This window comes from Orcinus orca, chromosome 15 (assembly GCF_937001465.1).
Source record: "Orcinus orca chromosome 15, mOrcOrc1.1, whole genome shotgun sequence".
Classification (NCBI taxonomy): Eukaryota; Metazoa; Chordata; class Mammalia; order Artiodactyla; family Delphinidae; genus Orcinus; species Orcinus orca.
Genome location: NC_064573.1, coordinates 15,811,018 through 15,828,462, shown reverse-complemented (window position 1 = coordinate 15,828,462; position 17,445 = coordinate 15,811,018). Strand labels below are relative to the sequence as shown.

The 17,445-nt window shown below is 38.0% G+C and overlaps 1 protein-coding gene and 1 long non-coding RNA gene across 5 annotated transcripts in view; one reads left to right on the top strand and one right to left on the bottom strand.

Annotated features, from left to right (window-relative positions):
- Positions 1–12,514, top strand: part of MALT1 (MALT1 paracaspase) — a 59,659-nt gene extending 47,145 nt beyond the window's left edge. For all 3 annotated transcript variants that reach the window (XM_004268049.4, XM_004268050.3, XM_033424935.2), the window contains 4 exons: positions 3,320–3,469; positions 4,615–4,772; positions 5,898–6,023; positions 7,063–12,514. In XM_004268049.4, the coding sequence (XP_004268097.2) occupies positions 3,320–3,469; positions 4,615–4,772; positions 5,898–6,023; positions 7,063–7,503 (875 nt within the window). In that variant the 3' untranslated portion in view covers positions 7,504–12,514. The remainder of the gene's footprint in view (positions 1–3,319; positions 3,470–4,614; positions 4,773–5,897; positions 6,024–7,062) is intronic.
- LOC117200755 (uncharacterized) overlaps positions 1–17,445 on the bottom strand; it is an 86,543-nt gene that overhangs the window by 45,611 nt on the left and 23,487 nt on the right. The gene's annotated exons all lie outside the window — the stretch shown is intronic.

Below are 17,445 nucleotides of genomic sequence, written 5' to 3'. Positions count from 1 at the left end.
CAGGATCCTAGAGGTCTAACACCTTGTCTTCCATTCCCTTCTATTCCTTCCTTCCCTGCCTGGCATAATGCGGTGCTCGTGTCAGGTGTTGAATAATCACGTGTTACAGCTGTAGATTGACATGTGGTTTCTGAAATGCTATTTTACAAGTCCTATCAAAGAGAAGGCAGTTCTTTTACAAACTGGCTCACTAGCAAATGGAGTTTCATGGATGTTCCTAAGATGGCAGCTTGAGTGTATGGTATCTGAGTGTTTCACGACCTGCTGTTAGTCACATTCGTTTATTTTCATGTTTTTGTCGGTGTAGATCCCTTAGCTGGATCACTTAACTACTTTCCCCTTTAATGTAGACAGTCAGAGCTTTGGCCCTCCTTCTTCAACCAAAGAAGTTCTGCTTTTATGTGTTTTACATATTGTGTGGGCTTCTATTTAAGTTCTCATTTGAAGACAAAGTTCTGGCGCTTAAAAAAAAAAATTAAAGCCTTTGGAGTATGTCAGTTATTTTCAAAGTGAGATCTGTGAAGGTGCTTCAGAGACTCCAAAATGCTTGATTCTAATTTTGGTCTTTAAGATATATTAACTATCTTAACACTTAGTAAAAAGCACCAGTTCACCCACATATGATATATACTTTGTTGTTATGGCAATGAGTGGCATCCCAGTATGTGCTGTGAGTTTATATTTGAACTTCTGGATTATATTTTTATTTTATTATATATTTGAACTTTGGATCTTCTGGATAACTTAAAAATATTCAGGAAAAATGTAAGTATTCAAAGATCATAGACCAAATAGTCAAGGCAGAAAAACTACCTTTCCAGTTTCAGTTGTGTACCCGTGAAACAAAATATGAAATAAGCTGACTGCTGTTACAAGGCTCCAGTTGTTAATCTGTGACCCCGGATTTTGATTTTTGTACTCCAGACAGCATTATTGTTCAGTTGCTTGAAATTGCAAAATAAATTCTTTCCTATCTAGTTTTAGCAGTATGGCATTTAAGGGACCCAAAAACCATCTTACTATATAAAACTCCAAGACCTGCTAGAAAAAATTATTTAATTAGTATTTCATTTTTAATGATGTCAGTCCCTTAGAACATACTTCTGACAGTTTTTATTGTGGAATTAGTTGTTTAACATGAATCTCAGACCTACATCCAATTATATGTTCCCTCTCTCTCTTTCCTTGCCCCCCCTTACATGATAACCATCATTCTAAATCTTGTTTATCATTCCCTTGATTTGCTTCTTACATAGTTTTAATTGAGTTTATATTATGTCTGCAAGAAGTATGTATATTTTAATTTTAGTTGTTTTTAACTTTATCAAAAGATATTATGCTGTGTATTTGGGACTTGAAGTTTTTCAGTTAATGTTATATTGCTACGAGTAATGCATATTGTTGCATGACTGTGGTTCATTCATTTTGACTGTATTATAATATTCTACTGTGCAAACATACTAGTTTTTTCAGCTGCCCTCCTGTTGAGCATTTGAGTTACATCCCAGTTTTTGCTATCGTGAACAGTACCGTTGTAACAATCTCTTATATGTCTCCTGGAGTATGTATGCAAGAGTTTCTTTGGGGTATAAATCTAGTATTTGGAATTACTGGATCGTGGGGTATGTCGGTATTCAATTTTAAGAAATAATGCCAAACCGTTTTGCAAAGTGGTTGCACCAATCTACACTTACCCTTTTCCCCGTAATGTACAAGAGGTCGTGTAAATCTGCACTCTCTTCATCACTTCATATGTCAGACTTTTTTATTTTTGCCAATCAGATGTGTTAAATACTATCTCATTGTGGTTTTGATTTGGGTTTCCCTGATTGTTAGTGATATTGAACATGTTTTTAATGGCAATACGTATGTCTTATGAAAATCTGCTCGTGTCCTTGGTCCATTTTTCTATTGTGGTGTTTTTGCTTTTCTTACTGATTTAGAGGAATTCTGATATGTTCTTGATGTCGCACTAGCTAGGACCTCTGAGACATTCTTGAATAAATGTAGTAGTGGTAGACATTCTTGCCTCATTTCTGATTTTAAGCGGAATGCTTCTAATATTTTCACATTTAGAATCAATGAATTTAAATCCAACGTGATAACCTTTTTCCTTCAACTAGAAAATTTAGTTCAACTACATTTACCGTAGGCTTTTCGTATCTGTTTTAACCATTTAATTTTTTATTTGGCTCATTCTTCCTTTTTCATCTTTTAAAAAATTGATTTCTATATCTTCTCTTCTACAACAATATAATTTTATATATGCTCATGACCCTTAGGCTCCCCCCCAACCCCCAATATGTTGATATAACTTAGTTCTCAATTGTTTGATATATTCCTCCCATTCTGTGTGTGTGTGTGTGTGTGTGTTTATAATAATCATATATATAAAATCACACTGTCTCTCTCTCTCTGACCTTACTATTGGTGAAAGAAAAACATTTGGGATCTCTTTGTGAGCAAAAGGGATAAAGTCTTAGAGTTTTATGTCTCTTTTTCCCAGATAAGTAACTACTTTCCCAAGACAGATATTAATTTATTTTTATTAATATATACAGAAATGGGATAAATTTATTGTAATGTATTCATACAAAAGAATATCTGGTTTTATAAATTTAAATTGAGATTTGTTACTATTCATAAGTCTCTAAATCATGTTGAATGAAAATAGTATTACAAAAATGTGTGTAACATTTTTGTTAAGCACAAAATCTAAAATGTTCACACATACTATTTACCAGTATCTACATGAGTGAAAATTAAAATATGCATAAGAATATACAGAGTACTTTGGTTACTTTGAGTTGGGGGAGGACAGTGATGGTGCTTTAACATATTGGTAGTTTTAACACATTATTTCCTTTTTTAAAAATAAATCTTAGGTAAAGACAGCATGATATTTTAACTTGCTCATAGCTGTGTCATCATTTATTATGAGAATGTATTTGTTTATCACGTTGAGAATGGATTTCTCAACAGAGTATAGACATAAAATTATGACTGCCCATACAGTAAAGAAATATACTTTCAGCCCTTTGTGAATTTCAAGGCTTAAAATATTGGGGATTCATTAATAGAATTATAGAAGATAAAAGCTAGAAAGGGGCCTTTAGATGTGAGCTGCCCAGTATTTTTACCTTTTTGCTCACTGCTATATCCCTAGCACCTGGAACCATGCCTGGCACATAGTAGGTGCTTGGTAAATATCTGTTGAGTGAATAAGTGATATTGAGGATATAGTGTGATTTGTAGAAGAGTTCTTGGTCTAAATGAAAGGATGTGGTCTTAAAACCTATATTCACTTCTTGTCTTTTAGATATGGGTAAATGTCACCTTACCAAAGGCAAACAGGCTCTAGAGATTCGAAGTAGCTTATCTGAAAAGAGAGCACTTACGGACCCAATACAGGGAACAGCACATTCTGCAGAATCTCTGGTGCGGAATCTCCAGTGGGCCAAGGCACATGGTACAGTAAAGTCTATTTTCTATGAGCTGTTTCTATAAAATGTTTATATAAAATCATAAAGTGTTTTTCCTTCTGAACATACAGCTTTCCTCCGAATTTTGTAAGGAAAATATTTTAGCCTAGTGAGTAAACCCAAGACTAAGCAAAGGTTTCAGTTATAGATATTACACTGATTTATTTGATGTTGGAAATATTAAATTAACCCATTATTTTCACATTTGGTAAAATTAAAATGATCATTCTTAAATTCTATCTTTAAAACTATTTTCAATTTGTCTAATATACAATCCCTTAGATTCTCCTATATTGTGAGATGTTGAAATGTGCCATTTCAAAAATCAGACAGTCCCCTACTTGATAAACATGTTTTCTGTAAAATGGGGACAAGAAGTAGTGCTTACTTGATAGGGTTGTTGATATTGAATGAAATCACATGTAAAGACACAAACATGATGGTCAGCAAATACTGAATGTTTATAAATATTACTGAGCATAACTGAGCATTGTCTCCTGGACATTTGAATCCATGGGTGGGTGAGCAAGAGAAAGAAGGTGAGGCAGAAATCATCTGTAACTTAATCACCTCTGGTAATTCTATGTGATTTAGTGAAAAATAAGTTTAAATTATTGGCTGAAATAATAGTTGGTTGAATCTTCTATGAATCCCAAATATCTATGCTGTGGATACATTATTAAGTGATAACTGAAAATTAATTGTATTTGTTGAACTCCTATATAATGTCTTATTTTTCGTAACAGTCTGTTCTCTAAGATATATTTTTGGTAAATTAACACATTGAAGCACATTAAATAAAACTATTTTCATGAGGAGTAAGGAAACAGTGGAAATATATCTACAGTTGTATGTATACTTTTGATTACCACTATAAAAACTATGTATGCAGAGGGACAAGAGCTGTAAGAAAATAGAAAACAAAAGATACTTGCTTGACCAGTAGAATATTGCACCCTTTTTTTTAAGTGTGTGTGTGTGTGTGTGTCTTTAAACAATGTTACTTATATAACATTTTTAAGCAGCAGAAATAGCTCTAATTGTATTTTGCCTCATAAAGAATATTTGTTTGCCACTTAACATCAGAAAACTTACGAAGCATTCTTTAAATATTTATAAATTGTTTTTTCAGAACTTCCAGAAAGTATGTGTCTTAAATTTCAATGTGGTGTTCAGATCCAATTAGGATTTGCAGCTGAGTTTTCCAACGTCATGATAATCTATACAAGTATAGTCCACAAACCACCTGATATATTAATGTGCGATGCCTATGTTACCGATTTTCCACTTGTAAGTCTTTTTCTTCTATTTAAAATATCATGATATAGCCTTACTTACTAACAACTAAGTTTTTGAAAATTTAAAAGTTGATAAATGTAAAGGCAATATATATATATATATTACACTTACAAAAATATTTGCATTTCAGTCATGATAGTCGTAATATTTAAAAACTAATTGCCAAAATACCTTAAATATGTTAAGTTTAGGAATGTCTGAAGTTCACCCAGAAAAGAAGGATTTAATTTCCCTTACCCTAAATAGGATATCAAATATGAAGGAATAAAATGTGCTATACATATGTCCAGAATAACTTCCTTTTAAAAACGTTTCCAAGAACGTTTCCAAAAAAGTTCCTACAACAGTGTAAGTCGTATTTGTCAAGCTATAGTAGTATATTGGAAGAATAGAAACCTAGTTCTTTCCAAAACATTTATTTCGTATTGGCCTAAGGAAGCCACTAAACAATATCCCTCGTTCCTACATAGTTGTAGTAAATTGAGGCGTAAGCACGGAGTAAGGCAAACAATCCAAAACATCTCCTTTGCTTCTCCTTCATGGAGGACATTTGCTCAGTGTGACCCCCAGAATTAGACGGGTCTGTGCACCAGTCCCGGCAGCTCTGGACCCGGGTTGGCCCCAGGGCACTGGGCAGGCGGAGCCTGAGGGCTGCTCTCTATAGAGTCACAGAGTAGATCCCCTGCTCTCGACAGCTGTTGCCTCTAAAAGAAAAAAGGGAAAAGCTGCCTTTGGCATGTCTACTTATTCCTCTTAAACATACAAATCACATAAATCCCCCTGCACCTTCCCAAAAGTGATGAATGTGGAAGGAGAGAATCCAGGAATCTAACACTAGTGGGGCTCGAACTTAAAAGGAAACTTGAGGACACTTAGAAGTGTTTGTAGGAATAGTTTGAAAGTAACTGTCCTTTCAGAGCTAACTTCTTAAGTGTATCGGTGAGGAATTTAGAATTTACTCTAGAATGTTATTTTCATTGTATCTCTAGCCCTAGGTAAGGGATTACCTACTCTGACCACAGTTCATCAGAGAGCAGTACCTGTTAAGATGTTTTATGGTCAGATGATGATGTGACTTCCATTGATTTCATTAATAACATTTGCTGATTTTCACAGGACCTAGATATTGATCCAAAAGATGCAAATAAAGGGACGCCCGAAGAAACTGGGAGCTATTTAGTATCAAAGGATCTCCCCAAGCATTGCCTCTATACTAGACTCAGCTCACTGCAAAAATTAAAGGTTATTACTTTTCCTGTCTATAACTACTAAGGGAAAACTTTATGAAAGTGAAAATGCATTTTTGCCTGTGAACCTTGGATTGGTCCATAGATGTGCTGCTGCTTTGCGTATTAAGTTGAAGTAGAGCGAACGGCTGGCTGTGCAGCAAGTCTCAGTGGCCTTTTGCATGCTGTATCCTGTCCCTGATAATGGCCTGAGGATTTGTGTGTGAGAATGCAAGTAATTGCCCTCCACGGTGTTAAAAAGTTAGAGACAAAAAGCATAGTCTACTTGTAAATATCTTAGCATTTTCAGTTAAGCATTTCCTATTTCTGACTTTCTACAAAACGTAACAAGTGAGAATTGGAATTTATTTTGATCTCTTTTCATCTCTCGTTGACCTTAAATCAGAAACTACATGGTACATGGTCTATAGGGTTGAGCTTTCTAACAGAACCAAATTCTTGCCAAACTGAGTTTTTATTTATAGCCAAAACCTGGGGAATGAAGTGAGCACTGCTGACGAGGACAGTCATAAACCTGCCGTTGCCCCGTCCGTGGCTAATCTACTTCCGCTCTCCTTGTATCTTTGAACTTCTGTCCATTATCTGATTCAATTATACTTCTCCACCTATGGTTGTGATTATTCTGTAGTATTTTAAAACAGCTAAATAAAATTTTGACCTAGATGTAAAGCCAGTTATTGTTTCATTAAAAGATTATTCCCCATCTCCAGTAATAGGGAAAGATCGTTTCCCAAGCCCCACTGCTTGGAAAATAGCTTTTCCCTGTTCATCAGGAATACAATACCAGATCTCTATGATTTTGACTATACTAATTCAAAGTATTGAATGAGGGAAAAGGAAGCTAATTCTAGCCGGCCTTTCTTAGTATAGGGAAGGTGTAAAGGATACCTTGAGGGTCTGGAACCTGGGAAACAGGAGTGAGACTGGGTTTTTGTTGTTGTTTGGTTTTGTCTGTATGTTGTGTGAATGAGAGTCTAAGATTGATGTACTTTCAGGGTTGATGAAGACAACAAACCTTTTCTTTTCCTTTTCAGGAACATCTAGTCTTCACAGTGTGTTTATCATATCAGTACTCAGGATTGGAAGATACTGTAGAGGAAAAGCAGGAAGTGAATGTCGGAAAACCTCTCATTGCTAAACTAGACATTCACCGAGGCTCCGGACGGAAGACTTGCTTCCAAACTTGTGTTATGTGTAACAGCCCTTACCAGAGCTCAACAGCTGTGTCCGTGGGAGCTGGCCATTATCGTTCATCTCAAGACTCATTCTGTGGTGTTTACCATTCACATCTTAGTAACTCAAGTAATGCGATGCCGTCAGATAGTTGTCGTTGCAGCCGGACTGCAGATGCATTTATTTCAAGTCATCATACCCACCATTATTCATGTCAGTTTGGCAGAAGCAATGTGCCAGTAGAGACAACTGATGAAATACCATTCGGTTTCTCTGATGGGCTCAGAATTTCTGAAAAGTGACCTTTTTGTTTTTGAAAGTTATCATAATTAATAGATGTCTCATCCAACAGTACTTAACATAAAGTGAGATATTGGGGAAAAGCAAATATATATACATGTGGAGAGAAAAAATTAGTAACAGCTGTTTCATGGCAAACTCAGGACTTTGAGATGCTGGAATTATATTATTTAACTACGGACTTCCTCTTTTAAGATTCTGTGAATTGGTTGATTTGTTCTGTAAGTATGAAGTACGGATGTGTATATGTTTATGTGTATATAACAAAAGTGTTTTCATTTTGACCACTCTGAAGTAAGAACAGTGGGAATGGCATTACTGTAGAATAAGTCGTTGTATTTTTAGAGCCAGAAAATGTACCTTGGTGGTCATCAGGCTTAACCTAATTTTATCAGTGGGAGAAACAGATTGAGGCATCTTGTTTAAGTTAGAGCTGAGACCTCCAGGCTTCTATTCCAGTGTTTATTCCACTACACACTGCCTTCCTGACAGGTTCTGAGACAGGTAGTATTTTGGTAGATAGATTTAAAGATATATAAATATGGATATCTGTATATAATCTAGAAATGTATGGACTTTAGTTTGTGATTATAGGACTTTGCTGCAAATGCCAGTTAAGAGGTTTGTATGTAAATCTTATGTATAACAGGCTGAAATTTCTTAAGGTCATGAAAGCACATGGGAAGTGACAAGATGTTTGTCTATGTTAAAGCCCTAGACAGCAGAATAATTTTGCTACTGGATGACCTTGGTAGCTGTTTACCTGAATCTTACAAATATTGGACATGTCTTCCTTAATAAGGTGTATTTTCTCATTTTATTGGCCTTAGGAGACAGTCACCTTTGGTTCTACCTAAAAGCAAGTTTAAAAAGCAGCTGGCAATAAAAAGGTTGAATTAGTAATTTTAAAACATCCCACAAAGAAAATCCCAGGCCCAGATGTCTTCACTGCTGTATTCTACCAGACATTTTTTAAAGAAGTAGCACCAATCCTTTGCAAACTTTTTCCAAAAATAGGAGAACACTTCCCAACTCAATTTTTTGAGGCCAGTATTACCCTAATACAAAACCAAAGACATTGCAAGAAAACTACAGAGCAATATCTATTATGACTATAGACACAAAAAATCATCAACAAAATACTAGCAAAATATAAAAAGGGTCATACACCATGACCAAGTGAAATTTATCCCAGGAATGCAAGGTTGGTTTAACATCCAAAATCAAACATAATGTGTAAATTATCTTGTTATTCACAATAGTTATATTCTATAATGTCACTATGAATACTGAATTAGCGAATACAGAGCCATTGCTCCTAGGGGAAATGTGTGTGTTTTACACATATACGTATCCCAAATAGACTGTAACCTTAAATCCTAAAAACAACTTATCCTGGTAGAGTCTATTTATTTTATAAGAGACAAAATGAGGTTCAGAAGTATTAAGTGACTTGCCTGAGGCCACCCAACTAATGGGTCAGACTTGGGATTCAGACACATCCAACCGGCCCCAGAGCCAGAGCTTCTTGCACTATACTGCCTTTCCCCATGCCTTCTCCATCCTCTGGTCATCTCTGCCGGAGAGCTGAAACAAGAAGGCAAAGCATTGCCTTGTTTGACCTCAGCTGAGACCATGCACCTCAAGGAACTCAGTTTTTTTCACCCGTCTGCACATGTCCATGAATGGTCATAAAAGTGCTGCAAGTATTGACGTTAGGGTTATAAACAAATTTTAAATAAATTGGCAAATTTACAAACACAGAATTATGAATGAGGATCATGTTCCTAAAGATCAAAATTACCACATTGTCTTGTCTTAATGTATACAGAAAAAGCATTTGATAAAATTCAGCACCCTTTCATAATAAAAATACTCAAGAAACTAGAAATAAAAGGGGAACGTCCTCAGGATAATAAAGAGCATCTACCAAAAATACACACCTACTTAAACATCATACTTAATGGTGACAGACTGAATACTGACTGCTTTCCCCCTAAGATCAGAAATAAGACAAGGATTTTCATTCTCACCACTTCTATTCAACACTGTACTTGAGGCACTAGCCAGGGCAATTAGGCAAGAAAAAGAAAGGGCAACCATATTGGAAAAGAAGTAAGACTATATGTATTCAGAGATGACATGATCTTGTTGTATATAGAAAATTATAAGGAATTCATTTCAAAACTAATGAGTTCAACAGGTTGCAGGATAGATACAAAGATCACCATACAAAAATCAGTTTTATTTCTATACTAGCAATGGACATTCTAAAATTGAGATTTTTTTTTTACTCCTGTTTATAATAGCATTAGATGAATAAAACAAAACTACAGAACATTATTGAAAGAAAGAAGATGTAAATAAATGGAAAGACATCTTTGTTGGTGGATTGGAAGACTTAACACTGTTTAGATGGCAGTGCTCCCCAAATTGGTCTACAGATTCAATGCAATTCTCATCAAAATTCCAGCTGGCTTTTTGGCAGAAATTGATAAGCTGATAAAATTCACATGGAAATGCAAGAAACCCACAATACCCAAAACAATCTTGAAAGAGAACAAAGTGGGAAGATTCACACTTAACCAATTTTAAAACTTATTACAAAGCTATAGTAATCAAAACAGGATAGACATTACAAAGGAATATAAAATGTAACAGTCCAGAAATAAACCCATACATTTTATGATCAATTGATATTTGGTAAGGGTGCCAATACCATTCAATGAGGAAGAGTAGTCTTTTCAACAAATGATCCAAGGACAACTGGATAGCCACATGCTATCCAGTGGCTATCCCTGGATAGCCACTTATGGTATAAGGAAGGCTATCCCTTCCTTATACCATACACAAATTTTAACTCAAAATGGATCATACACCTAAATAAGAGCTAAAACTATAAAACTCTTACAGGAAAACATAGAAGTAAATCTTTGTGACCTTGGGCTAACCAACAGCTTCTTAGATACAGCACCAAAAGTACAAACAAGGGGAAAAAAATAAATTGGACTTAATCAAAATGAACTTTTGTGCTTTAAAGGACACCATCAAGAAAGTAAAAAGACAACCCACAGAGTGAGAGAAAATTTTTGAAAATCACATCTGATAAGGGGTTTGTATCTGGAATATATAAAGAACTCATAACTCCTAATAATGAGCCTTTTATATGCTAGTACTTAATTATGGTTTCTGTGGAGGAGTAACCAATGGACTTTCTGTGATGATGGAAATCTTGTATATCTTCACTCTCCAATATGATAACTTCTAGTCCCATGTGGTCACTGAGGAGTTGCAATATAGCTGGTGTGAGGAGCTTTTTTTTAATTTTGGTTTTAATTTAAATAGCTACATATAGCTAGCGGCTTCCATATTCAACTGCGCAGCTGTAGAGAATGGGGCTAGAAGTTAGGTAGGGTAAAGGGACTTTTTGCCTTTCACTTTATATTTTTCTGTACATTTGAATTTTTAAACCAAGCATGTATTTATAATTTTAAAACATTAAAAAAATAAGAATGGTGCAGTTTTTTCATCTTTTCCATCAGCCATGCTTTTATTTTACTTGACTCTCTTACACCAATTGCTTTGTAATATTAGCATAGGATTTTTTTTTTATATACATCAGGGGAATTTAGGAAAGGTAACCTATCCATACCAATGACAAAGTGAGGAAGAGATTAGGATAGTAAAGGCTCACTAAATCCAAAGCTAATACTTGATTCTGGAGAAGGTATTTTCTGGAAAGTAACTTTAAAAATTATAAAAATTATAAGTTACATGTTTTCTAATAAAAGAAAAATCAAACCTCAATACATGGGATCATTTGAATGTAAAACATTAAAGTGTTGTTCTTCCAGAGGTGAGCAGGTAAATAGAGGTATAGCCTTAGGAAAGAAAGTCTTTAAAGAATACTGAAAAGGGGCATTTAGACCTTTTGTTTTTCCTTGATCTCCAAATCTAACTTGCCCGTGAAGCAACAATGAAGTGGTCTCAGTAATCACAATTTTTTTCAACTCGTCAAACTCAAGAAATTCCATTATGTATCCACAGCTCACATAACTGATATATTGACACATAGATCTGCACCAGTTCAGTGTCAGGATGAGATCTGATTTTTTTTTTTAAGGCCCAATAAATTTTAAGTTGTTTCCTGTTGTTTAAACGTTCCCCTGGTATTTGTATGCTGTTGCTTTCAACTACCAACTGTTGCCAAAAACTCAGGATTTACACATTACTTTCATGTATTTCAACCTGTTTTTCTAGCTTAACATTGTGAATTTTATCCAGGCCTAACCACAATAAGTTTTCAATACTTGCCCTTGAATTATATGACATATTTCTCATATTGATAAGCTGTTAGTAAAGAAAAATACACCCAGAAGTAATGTTTGTATAAATGTAATTTTTTTTTTCTGTTTGACAGCATTAAAAACATTTCAGCAGACACAAAGTTTGGCTTTACTGAAGTCTGAGTCCGCTCCAAGTGGTGTGACTTAAAAAAGTGTGTTATTTATCTTGTGTATGCTTTTTCTATTTCTTTATCTGTAAAATAGGGATGATGATATAATATCATAGGGTTTATAACACTTTACAGGGTTGGCAATACTCCAGAAATTCCCGTAAAGCGCCAGCCTTTTTAAAAGGATCATCATTCTCCATCTGGCATTCTCAAAATCGTACCAGTCCCCACACAGGGCGTAGTATCTGTTATTAAGGTACTTCCTACAATGCACTTTTCATAGTATTGGCAATGCATATTGGCTTCTAAAGTAAGTTGCAACTGAATTTTGTTCACTCCAAATTCACTTTTCAAAAAGTATGGAAATTGAACGTCCCCAGCCGTTAATGTTACATAAAGTACTTTACACACAAAAACAATTTGATTAGCAGTGTTTCTAACTGGTGGGATTATTTGTCTTTGCTTACCTGTATTTTCCAGTTCTTATACAGAGAACAAGTATAGTTTTAAAATATATTGTTTAATATTCTGAGCATCAATAAATGTTTTTGAACACATTGCATTTGCATTTTTTCATAAATGCAATCAAGTTTAAAAATGCAAAGGGTCTCATATAGGAGTTTTTTTGTAAATTTATTTATTTAGTTTTCGCTGCATTGGGTCTTCGTTGCTGCACACGGGCTTTCTCTAATAGTGGCGAGCAGAGGCTACTCCATGTGGTGTGCGCGTGGGCTTCTCATTGCGGTGGCTTCTCTTGTTGCGGAGCAGAGGCTCTAAGTGCTCGGGCTTCAGTAGTTGTGGCACATGGGCTCAGTAGTTGTGGCTCGTGGGTCTAGAGCACAGGCTCAGTAGTTGTGGCACATGGGCTTAGTTGCTGTGCAGCATGTGGAATCTTCCCAGACCAGGGCTTGAACCTGTGTCCCCTGCATTGGCAGGCAGATTCTTAACCACTGCGACACCAGGGAAGTTCTCTCATGTGGTTTTTGATGTCATAATTCATACATAGGTGCTTTTTTAAATTTTAAAATTGAGATGTTCCCAAACTCAAGAGAAAAGTTGCAAAACTAATACAAAGAATTCCCATAGTCCCATCACCCTGATTCTCTAAATACTAACATTTTCCCATATCGTATCATTTTGTCTCAAATGTATATGTTTGTATGTATATCTATATACATATATGTATGACAATTTTTCCTGAGCTGTTCGGAAGTAACCCTTTAGCCCCTAAGCAAATACTTAGGTGTGTATTGCCTAAAAACAAGAACATTCTTGGTAACACACTGTCAAGATGACACTTAGGATTCCAGAACCTCCCTCTGCTGTGGCCTGACCGCCAGGAACCGAGGGCTTATCTTGTTTGTCTCCCTTCCCTCAGGGATTACCATCCTGTGCTCCTGGTCCAGTATCTAAAAACTATTGTTTCTTGTATTTTGTCTGCTATTTTGGTTGTTTAAGATGGGACAGTACCTCCGGCCTTATCATTCCATCATGGCTAAGTGAACATTCGCAAGTAATTTTTAAAACTAATCACATATTCAAAAATACTTTCAGATGAGTTTGCATATATTGCAAGAAACTATTACCAAACCAGGGTTCGTGGCTCAAAGCACAGCAAGTCAACCCTGAAACACCAAGGTCTGCAGCAGAGAAAGGGTTTCTTTGCAAGGCAGCCAAGCAAGGAGACGGGAGAACTAATCTCAAATCTGCCTCCTGGAAGGCAAGGGGCTTTTATGGGATAAAACTGAGGGAGAGTGGGGAAAGGTGATCTGAGACAAGAGAAAGGTGAGGTAGTCGTCATTCTGTGCAGGTGCAACTAGGCTTCTTCACAGGAAGAGTGTTGAGAAAATGGTAGCACCAGCACGATCAGAGGGTAGAGTTCTCGGCTCTCTGATGTCAAAAGGTCACCAAGAGGACATTCACACACGCCCAGCTGGAGGGTCAGTGGCCCTAACCAGTCTTAAGCGGCTCGAGAGAGTACAGTTCCAGGAGGGCACAGTTACCCAGCCGGCAGCAACAGTTACCTGATTAGATTCAGAGACAGCTTCTTCAACAGGAGAAGCAAAGTTCCCTGGACAGTGAGATCCATGAGGGGAGGACAGGGTTAGTCTTACTCATCGTGGTGCAAGGCACATAGTAGGTACTCAAAAATAGGTCAAAGGAGTGGACATCCAACCAGTCTGTTCTTGGTCCCGTGTCCCTTTGCCGACAGAGGCAGGGAGGGTTTGTCCATCCCTTCAGAGTCTGGTTCTCGTCTAATTCTATCGAGACGTTGATCTTCTACCCGCTAACCTGCCCGAGGGTCCTGTGCTTTGGTTAATATGTACTTGCCGCTAAACTAACTCTTCTTCACCGCTAATGACTTGGTGCTGAGTTGGCCTCAATCTTTAAAATCTTCCATTGAAATGGAAGCCACCTTGGTCCCTTTTGAGAAGTGTCTCTTGTTTTATCTATGAGCAAATGAGGTTCCCAATACAAACCCCAAAGAAGACATCAGCATGGTTGTAACATGGGCAACAGGCACTGAAGATGGGGAAACCGGGTTGTGAATTTACAACATGCAACCAAAGGGTTAAGTTTAAACACCTGTACTTTAAAGATGAAGGCAGTCAGAGGCAAGGTGGGAATGGGGAGGGGCAGGTGCAGATTAGAAATTCAGGAACCTCTTGATGCAGCCGTCAGAAATCAACTTTCCCCTTGTAGACAGAAAAAGAATGATTCACCAAGAAGCTTCTGGAGGGCTTACCTGGTGGCGCAGTGGTTGAGAGTCCGCCTCCCGATGCAGGGGACACGGGTTCGTGCCCCGGTCCGAGAAGATCCCACATGTCGCGGAGCGGCTGGGCCCGTGAGCCATGGCCGCCGAGCCTGCGCGTCCGGAGTCTGTGCTCCGTCCGCAACGGGAGAGGCCACAGCAGTGAGAGGCCCGCGTACCGGGGAAAAAAAAAAAGAAGAAGAAGAAGCTTCTGGAAAGCTGAAGTTATTGGGGGAAAGACTTTAAAAACAAGAAAGAAAATGTCTAGGACTCAATACAGTGATTTGGAGCTAGAAAGCAAAAATATACTGAGCTGGTATTTGTACTTGTGGTGAAGATTCACACATAGGACTTCATGTGCGCGTGAGCAAACGCATTCCCTTCATGCTTTTTCTCTGGCACTCATCATGTCTTCCTCATAAGCCCCCAGTCATGTAGCGGTTTGGGGGATGAGTGGAGAACAGTTCTCTCTAAGCTGCCTCTGGTAGGTGGGTGGGGACTGGCTAGGCCCCGTGTCCCAGAAAGGAAGCAGGGAAACAGCTCCCGTCCTCACGGTTTCCCTCGGTTTGTTCTAACCCAACCCCGAGGTTAGGGGAACTCGAGTTGGGATTACGTGCCCCCATGAGCCCCGACTCCGTCAGCCCTTTTGTCCCAGCATCTGAGGGCCGGGTCCCCTCGTCCACACCCTCACACACTCCCGATTTCCGATTGTGCAGGTAAGACTCTGTTCTAAGAAGAAAGGAACTTAGAAAACTCAGTAAAGCCTGACTTTAAAGATTACTGCCCTGCTTAAATGAAAATAAAGCCAAACACCTGTTTTTTATCTGTTTGCTTTCCTCCGTACAACTCTAATCACCATCCCCATCTCATCCCCAAGGCACCCCCTCCCCCCAGTCCTGAGATGCTTTGGAAGAAAATTGAGGCAGAAGTGGACAGACAAGAATTTTTTCTGGTAATTCCCTGTACCCACCGTTGGCAACTAGGGCGTCTTCCTAGGACTTCGGAAATAAATTACTACAAACTGGTTAACTTAAAACAACACATTCTCAGTTCTGGAAACCAAAAGTCTGAAATCAGGGTGTCCCCAGGGCCACACCCCATTTTGGGGCTCTAGGAAATAATCTTTCCTTATCTTTTGACCTCAACTACCAACATCTGCAAAGACCTTAGTTCCTCTCACGTTCTGAAGTTCCAGGTGCATATGAACTTGGGGGATGCTTTTCAATCCACTACAGCAACCCACTTTTCCCCAGGCTTCCCCTCTGGTCCTCCTTCCCCGCAGCCTGCTATCAACGGAGGATAAAACTCAGTACAACGGGGAATCCATCCCTTGCCCCTGCTGCGCTTTTGCTATTGAACCAAATTCCCTCGCCCAAAGCCCAAGCCGCCAGAACGCCCAGACCCCAGTTTGTGGAAGTTTCTCCGCGAGGCAGCCTAGCGAGGAGACCGCAGAACAAGCCTCAGAGCTGCCTCACCGGAGGCCAGGGGCTCACGGTATTTATGAGATTGAAGCAGGGCGGTCTGAGGCACGGGGAGGGTGGGGAAAGGTGATTGGAAATAAGAAAAAGGTGAGACACTTGTTCTCTCCACGTTCAAAAATGGAGGCTCTTCGCACGATCTGAGGGTGGAGTTTTCGGCCCTCTGACGTCAAAAGGTCACTGAGCGGACACTCGCGCATGCCCAGTTGGAGGGTGGGTGGTCCTAACCAGTCTCAACCAGCTCAGCTCCAACTAGACACAGCTGCCTCCAAGTTCCTGGAAAACATCTTACTGTTTATGCTACGTGCCGTTTGGAGGCCATACAAGTTCTTGAACCAAGCACTAAAGCAAGCTTGATTAGTGAAGGCAGGTTCCAAGTGTAATGGATCTAACTAATGATTACCCTCAGTTTCAAAATTCACACCTTTCTGAGCAAACTATTTCCCTTCCTATTCACTATCCCACCCCAAAACTGACTTTTTAAAAGGCAATTTGCATCTACTATTTTAGTAGAATAAGTGGTTCATCAATATTACTGAATGAAGACATGGGAGCATAAATATTTATGCCAAGGAAGGAAAAAGTCTTTGGAGTGGGACGTGCCACTTTCTGTGTGCTGGGTACAAATGTTTTACACACAGCATCTCATTTAACTCTCAACATCTTTGCAATTTATATGAGGAAACAAATTGTTAGGCTGACCCAAGATCTCTCAATTCACCTGGAGAGCCCAACTGGCAAGTGGCAAGGGCAGGTTGACTCAGACCCAGAACACAGCCCATTGTTTTCTCCACTATGCCACTGCTTATTACCCAGTAATGAAGAGATACACAATCCTTGTTGAATAATAAATGCGGAATCAATGCAAAAGTGGGCTAACGTTAAATGACATTAAATGTTCACATTTGATGGAGTATTAAATATCGTGTCAAAGATACAAATCTTTGTTTGAATGAAGCTTGCAAGAAACCATCCTACTTGGAAAACAGAAGGAATGGCATCTTGAATCTTATAAACTTGATCTTGGTGTTTTTCTAACACAGCAGAGAAAGAGCCAAGTACGATTTTTGATGACATGTGTTAACAGAGTGGCTTAATATTTCACTCTTCTAAGAACGTGAAAAGTAATTTCTAAATATTGACACATTATTCTTAAAAGAGAAGGTAATTTACCATCTTTGTGTGAAAGTCACAGGTCACATTCCAAAACTTTCCTAAGAAGTTGACCTAAATTCAGAAATGTTGCTGTATTCTGCTC